Raw genomic sequence first — 10,794 nt, 5'->3', positions numbered from 1 at the left:
TGGTGTCTAGCAACAGATGCGTTTTGTGTGTCTCAGACTTGGGGTTTTACCTGAGAGGCTGGTAGAGGAAGAGATACGTTGAAGCTGGGAGGTTGGGAGGCTAGGAGGAGAAGGAGAGGAGCTGCTGGCGAGCCTGGGGTAAGGTGAATGGGAGGAGCAAACAAAATAGAAGCTCCCACTTCAGCTAAAATAATCTCTTCCCATAAGAGGTCCAGGGTAAGTTGGCATGCCTAAAAATGAATGAATGAGAGGAATGCCTTTGAAAATGCAATTGTGTGGTGGGGTCTGATGAGTTAGATAATGCTGTCCTCCTACCTCAATAATAGGGAAAGTAGAAGGAGATGTGGGTACCCCAAACTCTCTAAGTACCAAGTATGGGGCTCTGGTATCCAAGAGAAGGGAGATGGCCCATCCTGATACTGTGATATTTACCCATGGCTCCCTATTACACACGACAGTTGTGGTCGGGTCAAGGGAGCCTGGGCAGCCTCAGTCATCCAGGGCCAGACTGAGAAGGTTGGTTTGGGAGTTGTCTGGGTCTGATGTCTCCATTCCATTATGTGCATGAGGACAGTTGATCACCCAATGTCCTTCCCTATGGCACTTCAGACACAGTCTTGTTGGACCAATATGAGGATTAGGGCATGCCCAGGCCCAATGCCCCATTTTACCACATTTAAAACATGGGCCCGGTGGCTCTTGAGCCCCAGGGTGCAAGGGAGTGGCACAGGCAGGATGGTCAGTTGCCTAAGCCGGTCAAATGGTCTTGGCCAGCATTTGACATTTCTGTCTACGGTTCTTATCATGCCTTCCATGGCATACCTTAAAAGCCAGCCCTAAGACTTCTGCCTGTGGGATATCAAGGGGCCTTTATCCAAATAATTAAGTTTAGACCTAATGTTGAGGAAGCTCTGGGAAAAGAAATGGGTTATGAGGAGCTGTTTGTCCTCTGGGGCCTCTGGATCTAAATTAGTGTACTGCAAGAGAGCCTTTGTGATGTGCTCTAAGAATGCAGATGGATTTTCATTTGGGTCCTGAACAACATCTAAGAGTTTATCATAGTTTACTGGCTTGAGGGAAGCCTTAAGGAGATGCACCAGGAGGCAAGTTGTAAACTAGCCTCTAGCTAAAATAGTACCTGGGGTGTTATAATCCCAGTGTGGAGCCCACTCAGGGATGGCTTCTGTCCCAGGGAGGTGTGCTGCATTAGTCTGGTGAACCTCATCTGCATGTACTCTGGTCTGCTCCCAAACTTGCCTGTGCTTCTCAGGAAGTAGGTTATTAGTTAGGATCATGAAAATATCATGAAAGGTGTGACTATAAGATTGAGTAATGTATTAGAGTTGTTTTATGAAAGAGGTAGAATTAGATGTGTAAGACCACAGTTTTTGTTCTACGTGAGAGAATTCTGAGAGCGAGAAAGGAACGTGTGCCTTGACCATTCCATCCACACTGGCTACCTCTTGCAACAGAACTGCTGCTGGTTGGTTTGGTCAGGGTCGGGTCCCTTAGCAGCACGCGAGCTGTGAGAGGAGGGGTAAAAGTGAGTGCTAGAATCGGGGCAGCTGCCGCAGCATGGCACTGGAGAGGAGGAAGGATCCAGAGGGGCTAACGGAGCAGTTGATGGAGGAAAGAGAGAACTGGAGAGGTAGAAGTAGCTGTCTGCTGAGGTTGGAAAGGTGGGGGTTCATTAGCAGGGTCCAGAGTGGAAATGGGGTATTCCTGCAGCTTAGATGGTATAGTCAGGAACATGTGAGCAGGTGAACAGCTTGTAAGGACAGAGGGCTTAGAACTTAGATAGAAAAAGACTTGGATATGAGATAATTCTTTCCATCTTCCTGTGCGCTGACAAAAGTTAGAAAGTTCCCTCAGAATATTGGGATCTAAGGTACTGTTAGGTGGCCACTTTAGGTTATTATCTTATGTGTACTTAGGGTATTTCTTAGTCCAAAGGCAGATGATCTTGGGAATCTGTGAGTAGAGCATGAAGAATTGAGGTTTTAGGGTCTCTAAAAGACACCCCAGGGAGGAAGGTGGACTGATAGTTTTTGAGGGTTTATTTCCCATGGCTAAGAATGTGAAAAAGGTGAGGACCCAATAGCAATTAACCATGAACATCTTTGGGATAAAGCGAGGGTTAAGGGCTAGGTCAAAGTCAATTTGATACCTGTCCATACAGGAATTAAGGACTGGATAGGACCACTCTGAGTGGCCTGAGAGAGGACAACAGTCAGAGAGATGAGGACAAAATTCAAGTGGTGAGGAGTCAAATCTCAGTCCTTAGCCAAGGGGAATAACCAGGGATGAATGTCAGCGAAGGGCTTAACCATAGCCTTGAAGGTTCCCCCTCGTTTCTTGGAACACCATAAGGTTGCCGGGAGATCAATGGTTAAGTCCTAGGGTTCAGACAAACAGTTAAGCTGACCAGAAGGGAAAAAACTCACCGATCAAAGCCACTGGATACTTGATAATTCCTTATACCATGTTAATGAAGTCTGTTGCCTTCTCCCTCCCCTTTTGGAGTGAAGTGTATAAACATGCAGAAAATAAATAAATTCTTCCTGGTGCTTTTATTTCTTTCATATCTCTGTTCCTTTTGCTCGGTAATTCTAATCCTCATGCTTCTACCTTGGAATGTGTGAAATTCATTGAGGCTGGACCACCATGAACCCTCACATGACTAAACAGGTTGTTAGAGTTTTTCCTCATTTCTAAGATCTGAAATTTGAAAACAGTATCTGAATATGGCTGACATATAAGGCTTAGAGAATTACACTTATATCTTTGAATAATTAATTTTATTATTTTTGTTTCGTAGGAGAAAAGAAAGCTCACAACTTGTCAAGAGTAAAACAAAGAAGGCCACAAACTGTACGGCCAAAAAGTAAGCAAGCAGCTGGACGGAGTTACAGCTGTTGAGTTTTGTAAGGTGTTGCCCATTGCATGCTTGGAGACCTGTGAGTTTCTGAGCCTTAGTAGTGTGTGTGTGTGTGTGTGTGTGTGTGTGTGTGTGTGTGTTGTATTTACACTGGGCATATGGGTACACATACTTGCACCTACAAGTTATAGGCCTGAGGAGGATATTGAATATCCTGCTCTCTCTCTCTCTCTCTCTCTCTCTCTCTCTCCTTTATTCCCTTGATGGTTGTCAGCCAGTAAACCCCACTGAGCTTCTTGTCTCCCGTCCCTTAACACTAGCATCATAGGTGCACACATACATATTTTTTAAGTGGATGCTGGTATCTGAACTCAGGTCCTTATGTTTGAACACTGGTGGCTCTTAGCCCCTGAGTAACCTCCACCCTCCCACAAAAGGTTTATGTAGGTCGTGTTCCAAAGAAGGTTTAATGAAGCAAACAGGTTGCAGGTGTATATGTGCAAATGTGTGTATGTGCCCCACCTATCCATTCTCCTGCCTTGCTATGGGCTGTTCAGCTCTTTATTAGACCAATCAGTTGTTTTAGACAGGCACAGCAACACAGCTTCACAGAGTTAAACAAATGTAACACAAAAAAATGCAATACATCTTTGCATCATTAAAACAAATGTTCCACAGCACAAAGTAATGTAACACATCTGAAAATAATATGCCGCAGCATGAAACCATTCATTTTGTTTATAAATCCAGGCCTTTCAATGTAACTATTGATCTGTCTAGAGAGGGAGATGTACGTAGAGATAGAAAAATAATCGACAGTCCATTTTCACAAATGTTCATTGAAGGGCTGGTGAGACGCTCAGTGGTAAAGTGCTTGCTACACAAGTTTGAGGCCCTGAATTTCGATCCCTAGCACCCACATAAAAAATGACATGATTACACATCTGCAATCCTTCACCATTGAATCCATCAGGTTTGCTGAACAGCAAGCCTAGCCAACCAAACTGATGAGTTCTGGTTTTGGTGTCAGATCTTGTCAACAGTTAAGATGGAGAGCCACTGAGGAAGACGCTTGACTTTGGTATCTGGGCCTCCACACATACATACAGAGGAACACAACGTGTATACATTTGTATGCAAAAATGCATGCACTGGCTATATTTGGCTATTAGAATAGAAGTGATGTCCATATTTTTATTTGTGTTTAAAATATTGAACATGATCAAGTTTTGTCATTAGAGGAGAGAGAGAGAGAGAGAGAGAGAGAGAGAGAGAGAGAGAGAGAACAATCAATCTTAGAAGATTTTTGAACAAGTTAATCATGGTGATGTTTCCTACAATCTTATTCCTATAACTTGTATATATTTACAAACAGTACCCTACCATCCGATTTTAGTAATGGTCTAAGGGATTCCTTCTTGATGGACAAAAGCTAAGTGTCTTTTTCTAAATGATTATCAATTTTGCATCAGATCCATGAAATTGGCTTTGGAATCCCATTCAATATTAATTTCACCAAACTAAGAATCATACACTCTTGACAATGACCCAGCTGTGCTCTAGATTGATATGTGTTGTTCTTAATTTCTGTTTGTCCTCTGGGGGTAAAGACAATTACGCAGGGAAAAGACACAGACACGCGGCGGTACCACGTGGTACACTTTTTAATGGGAGGGGAAAACACACTAGGAAAAAAAAAGTGAAAGGAAGGGACAAAGGGAAGGGTTAAGAAGGGGCGAACTTGTGGCTTGTCCTTGCTTTTAACAGAGGATGCAAAGGCTTCTGGGAAATGTGTCCCGCGCTTGCCGTGCGCTGGAGTCCAGAGGAATGTTGGGAGTTGTAGTGTTGCAAGGGAACAACATTTCACCCTTTTGGTTTGATTAAAAAAAAATTGGGGGACCTTAAAGGGTAGGGAATGGGGGCGTAGTCCAGTCTCTCATGGCTGCTTCCTGCTGACTTTGGGCGTTGAGGGGTCCAGGGAATGTCCGATTATCTTGGCAATGTCCCACTGGCGTTTGCGGTCGCTGGTGCAGTTGGTCACTGATGTCCATGTCCAGGGTTGCTGGCTGGTGTAGTTGGTCAATGATGTCCAGAGTTGCTGACTGGTGTAGTCGGTCGCTGATGTTTGAAGTCCTGGCTGTCGTCTGAGGCGGCTGATTGAAGAAATCTGTGTGGCTTTTCCTGAGTAGCTGGGTCATCATTAAGATGCTGGAAGGCAAAAGTTGCATTAGTAAAAGAAAAAATTAAAAGAGGGGGGGGATTTTTGGAGAGCTGGGGTGAAGAGGGGGGGGGAGAGGGTCTTAGGATGTCCGGGGTTAAGAAATGATAAAAACAACAACAATATGTATATTTTTTTGTTTAGAAAGGAGAAGTGGTGGTTTTGTCTATCTTTTTGAATACATATTTTGTAAACCACATTTTTATTCAAGTCTCTGTGTAGACAGATTACTTTCTAATGTGTTAATACAACAGAATCCTTCACAGGCTTTAACTTTGACTTCTACTTGCTTAGACACAGCTCCTTGTTGTGAGCTCTCATCCACAGTGTGTTCAGAAAGTACTCTGACTTAACAGAGTGGCCTCCCTTGCTACTTCCCAGTTTTCAGCTGTTGCTTTGCTCAATCTGCATTTGTCTGTATCTCTCCTAGATGGCAGCAGAGTTGGTCGCCAGGCTGTCAGGAGAAAGAAAATGAAAAAGAATCCAGGCCGTTCTGCCAAGACCAGGGGTAAGATGGCCTCTGGGGGTCTTTCCCTACACCCATGAGTGCACACAGACTTTGTTAGGATTTGGGGAAAATCTAAAGCCTTAAAAATTTCTACTCAGGCTTATCTATCAACTTGAGAGCAGGAAAATCTCAAAGCAAAGTTGTTTGGAGCAAGACTGTGAACTATATTTATATCATCAATATTATGTGTCCTAATTTCTTCCTTACCTTTGAGTTGGTCTCTTAAAGGCTATTGGCTGAAGGAGTGGAAAAAGCCCCTACAGCACCACACATTGATTATTAAAATGTCTAGACTTGGTGAAGTATAAGCAGAAAGCAAATGTTCTCTCTCATATCCCTTTTCCTCCTCCCTTTGGGTGAGTTCTTTTTAATTTTGAGCAGACCGTGTAACTTCCCAGTTCTTAGAGCTGGAATGGAGGATGGACGGCTGCAGGGAAAAGTTTTCCCAGTGGGCTATGGGTGTGGGCTGTCAGAAGGAGAGAGAGGAAGGAGGTATTCTCAGGCATACTTTACCCTTCCAGAGTCCTGGTGACATCCTGGGTAAGAGGGAGGAGACTCCCTTGGAAAGTTGTTCCTGAGTGGAAGCCCTTCTGTTGCTGGTGCTCCCACCATGTACAGAGAGGAAGCAAGGGCATTAGTTTCCATGACAGCTTTATGTAGCTGAACTAACCACGGAGACACTGCCTGTTACTCACTGTCTCTGAGAAACTAGAATCGTGATGATACAGCTGAAAGAAGACCAAGAGCTCTGGGCCACGGTAATGCTGCCTCCATTCACCGGGAAGAGTGGAGACAATCTCTGCCATACGCGGGGTATCACCCACCAGTGAATGCACATCAAGGTGGCCCAGAGTGGTCGGAGAGACCTGGGTCCAAACCTTTTCTTCTATGACTGCATGGACTTCGGGCTATCCCTGGGCTCTTCTTTCCTCAGTTTCTCCATTACTAAAGAGGAGGGTGATTTATGTCAACCATCAGATGTCCATTGTAGTCTTGATCAGCTACTGCTCAAATAGTATCAGCATCACAGACAGTTCTCCCCTCCCACACCACGGTCTCTGCACTGATGACAGGCAGGGAAAATGTAACTCCTCATCTCTCCGAAATTTGTTTGAGGAATTTTCATCTCTATTTCTATGGAGTTGCAGCTCTGCTCTACATAAGAGCTTTCAGATTATTCTAGAACTTTTGGGGGTTCTCTCTGTTACAGACAGAAAATGCTGTTGTGAGGGAGAGGTGGAGCAGAGCAGACAGAAAAGGAATTCCACCCAACTCTGCTAGGTTGCCCATCATCTCTCCCTTCTAGTCCAGTCAGTGCTCAAATGGGGGAGATTAGAGGACCATCTCTGCCTACCATCGTTAGTACAATAGAAGAGTCAGGAAGTGCCTATTTCATGGCCATGTAGCCATCAGAGTGAGAATAAGGACAGTTTATCAAAGCCAAAAGTCTCCGGTAAAGCTTGTTCTTTTTAAAAATATGTTAGAGGTAAAATATTTGTCATTATGTATCCAATATGCCACTTGCAAAAAGGACTTAGAAGTTAGAGATCTGAGGAGCGAAGTGTTCCTAGTGTTAAAGGAATGACCCTAAGAGAGAAGAGGGAACGTGCACACCTGCAAAGAGACAGAAGAAGAAATCTTCTTTTTTTCCAGTTCCGAAAAGGTGCAGAAATAAAAATGCAGGTTTCAGTGCTGAGCTGCTTCCCGTGACATGTGGTAACGTGAAGGGAACATTACACAAGGATAAATTCAAGCAAGGTAGGTATCGTGGGTTTTTTTTTTCACAACTGCTAAATAAAAACATCACAAGCAATAATGGAATTACTTAAGGAACTAGAAGAATTGGCTTGAAAACAGGAAGGATCCTAATGCTTGAAGAAACCATGCCTAGTAGATGCTCGCAATAACATGTATGGAGCCATGATGCCCAGAGAACCAGAGAAACTTCCATTAAGAAATGGAAGCTATTGCATATTTTCCTCCCAGTCAGACATAAATGGGGAGGGACCCTCAGCCTCTGCCTTCACATCCCTGTGTCAATAGCACCAGGGCAGGGCACTTGTCATGGTGAGAGCATCACAGGATTGAGAATCAGAGAACCCAAGATCTAGACTCAGCTTTGCCAAGAGAGGAGGTCTCTTTGTGTAGTGTGGGAAGGACTTTCTTGGCATGAAATTCCTCATTTTTAAATAGAGTACAATAATATAAAGCCTGACCCATAGTATATCCATGAGGATTAACTTATATTATTGGTATAACATATTCTGGTTTGCAAAAAAAGAAAAAAATACACAGCCGCCGCCCCCCTCCCCAAACCATAACCCACTATGATGGACTTCATCTCAGATCTCTTTTATTATGAGCCTGTGGATGGCAGTAGATATAAATACATTGTCACTATTTTTAACAGCTTTACTGAGTTATAATTCATATACCATATAATTCAGCACTTGGAGTCTATGATCATTAAGGGTTTCTTTTTTGGTACACAGAAGAAAAATTACCGTGCAAACATATTTGTCCCCCTCTGTCTATTAGGAGTTGATACTCATTCCTAGTTCCTTCTACCGAGCATTCACCCAGCTAATTCCTGGCCTATAAATCTGCCTCCTTACACACTTCATACAAGTGACATGCCTTAGCGTATGGCACTTGTGACTGCCTGCTTTCACTTAGCATGATAACATCAAGCCTCATCTGTGTAGTTTATGCAATATATACTTCAAATCACAAATAATGTCATATTCCATTGTATGATTATTTCATGTTTCCCTCATTTATTCAATTTGCCTCATTCTGCCTTGGGTTATAATGAATAATGCTCTTTTGATAATTTGTGTATACCATTTATGTGATATAAACACTGAGTTTGAGGCACATACACAGAAGTGGAATTGCTGGGTCATAGGATGATTATATGTTGAACTCAGTTATGAATTACCAAATGTTTTTGGTATCGGTTACATTGTTTTATATTCATATCATCAGTGTGTGAGACCTTCAACTTCCCTACAGTAAATAGCTACTATTTCTTGTTTTTTGTTATGGTCATCTTGGTGGTATGTAAAATGGTGTTGTGATTTTGCTTGCATTTTCATAACAATGAAGATGCCCAAAACATAACTATTTTTTTTATTAACCATAGTCTGTATTTTCGTCAGACAATATTTACTTTTGTTAATAGTACTTACCTCCAACTGCAGTGATGGCCAAGCACCTGTTCAATAGTCTCATAAATTTGGTTAGACAATGATGCCACAGAACTTCCGAGTTGCAGAATCCAGCTGCAGCCTCAGCTCTAAGATGAGGACTCCACCTCCACCTTGCCGGGGGCCTCCTGGGACGGGTTGTTCTCCAGCCTGAGAGATCAACACCAGGTTGAAATCCACGCACCCTGAGCAGTCAGTCACTACCTTGTCCCTTTCTACATGACCCTGAAACAGTTTTAAAAAGATATCTATTGGTGGCAATTGTCATTTTCTTCATGCATGAAAATCAAAGAAGCATGAAAGGCTTCAACAAAGCCCTTTAGGGAACTCCAGGGCTGAGCTGGGACTCCTGAAGCCAGAAAGAAGGCCAACTCTATTGACTTTGAGCACACTTTGGGTGGTTCCAATTCCAGTGTGGGCCATGAATCTGAGCTCCAGGGACAAAGCAGGCTCATGATCAGTCTACTGCGGTCTTACAGGGATCTTCGTGAAGTCCATACAGAGTGAAGCTGGGGGCTGGTACACACCCACTGAGTTTGAAAACTTGGGAGGCCATGGACGATCAAAGAACTGGAAATTGAGTGTGCGCTGCTACAAGCGGCCCCTGAAATTCCTGATCCAGGTATTGCAGTGGAGGGGGGAGGGGGGTCAGTGCCTCTTCTTCTTACACTGTTTATGGATCAAATAGCTATGAGATATGGGGAATCCCTAATGCCGATAAGGTTTGCCTGTCACTCAGGAGAGAGGCAGCCCATATTCAAAGCCTCATTTCTGGAGGTACACCTTGCTGATGCTGACAAATGATAGATACAGAATCTCTAAGAAGGAAATGGCAATTCTTGGTTGGGGTTCTTGAAGAGAAATTTCTGCATTGAAGCCAAAGGAGGAGTTGACGGCCAGACAAGTGAAAGAGAATCTAGAGAAAGGACTGCTAGCAAAGGCAATTGTATGGATACAGGAGATGAATAATGTGTCATAAATCATCAACTCAGGATGTCTGTGCAGGAACTTAATGCCATCCTAATGACCTCAAATTTGAAACATTGACAAGGAATTAGTGATGTCCTTGAGGTTAGAAATTGCAGATGAAATGTATGATCATCATTGTCACCATTATTTGGTGTGAAGGGGCTGAACTCAGGGCTTCAACTAAGCTAAAAAAGACATCAGCTCTCTGCTAACCTCAACCTCTGGTTCTACTTTGCTTGCTGTGTTACTATGATAAACATTATGACCCAAAGCAACTTGGGGAAGGAAAAAGTTTATTTGGTTATAGGCAGCAGTCCATCATGAAGGGAAGGCAAGGCAGAAACACAGGGCAGAAATATGGAGGCAGAAACTGAAGCAGAAACTACAGAAGAACTGGCTTGCTCCTTGGTTCATGTTCAACTGCTTTTCTTATTCAGCTTAGGCCCACTGATAAGTGATGGCACCACCCACAGTGGGCTTCGATTTTCTGTATGAATCCACAATGAATAAAATGCCCCCACAGACATGCCTAAAGGTTATCTGAGACAGACAGTTCTTCAGTTGACATTTGCTCTTCATAGGTGTGTCAAGTTGACAATCAAACTAACTAGGACACATCTGCAATGCTGTTAGTAATGGACCATCATGGACATGATTTCCTCATCTCCCTATCCTTCAAGCTAGTTTTTTTCCTAGAATTCTTAGCTTAAATATCTCACCTCTCTTGACTGGGCCCTCACCTCCCAGAGACCCTTCTTAAACTGTTGGAGATTAGAGATTGATTCTCTGTGCTGATGGTTGTGGCATACTCTTTAAATCCAAGCACTCCTAAGTCAGAGGCAGCTGGATCTCTGAGTTCAAAGACAGTCTTGTCTGCACTGTGAGTAGGTTGCCAGACCTCCACAGAGAAGCCCTGTCTAAAAAGAAGAGAGAGAGAGAGAGAGAGAGAGAGAGAGAGAGAGAGAAGGAAGAGGAGGAGGAGGAGGAGGAGGAGGAGGAGGAGGAGGAGGAG

At 43.5% G+C, this 10,794-nt stretch overlaps 1 protein-coding gene across 1 annotated transcript in view; it reads left to right on the top strand.

Moving 5' to 3' along the window:
• Positions 1-1,575: 1,575 nt before the first annotated feature.
• The window catches only part of LOC121443727 (nuclear body protein SP140-like protein), a 31,149-nt gene continuing 21,930 nt past the window's right edge, over positions 1,576-10,794 (top strand). The window contains exons 1-5 of the mRNA XM_041645523.1: positions 1,576-1,648; positions 2,819-2,884; positions 5,527-5,604; positions 7,258-7,362; positions 9,293-9,435. Of these exons, the coding sequence (XP_041501457.1) occupies positions 1,576-1,648; positions 2,819-2,884; positions 5,527-5,604; positions 7,258-7,362; positions 9,293-9,435 (465 nt within the window). The remainder of the gene's footprint in view (positions 1,649-2,818; positions 2,885-5,526; positions 5,605-7,257; positions 7,363-9,292; positions 9,436-10,794) is intronic.

This window comes from Microtus oregoni, unplaced genomic scaffold (genome assembly GCF_018167655.1).
Source record: "Microtus oregoni isolate MIOR12 unplaced genomic scaffold, Mior012 000112F_ref0000385, whole genome shotgun sequence".
Lineage (NCBI taxonomy): Eukaryota > Metazoa > Chordata > Mammalia > Rodentia > Cricetidae > Microtus > Microtus oregoni.
Note: the sequence above shows the minus strand (reverse complement) of the source record. Positions and strands in the feature narration are given on the sequence as shown.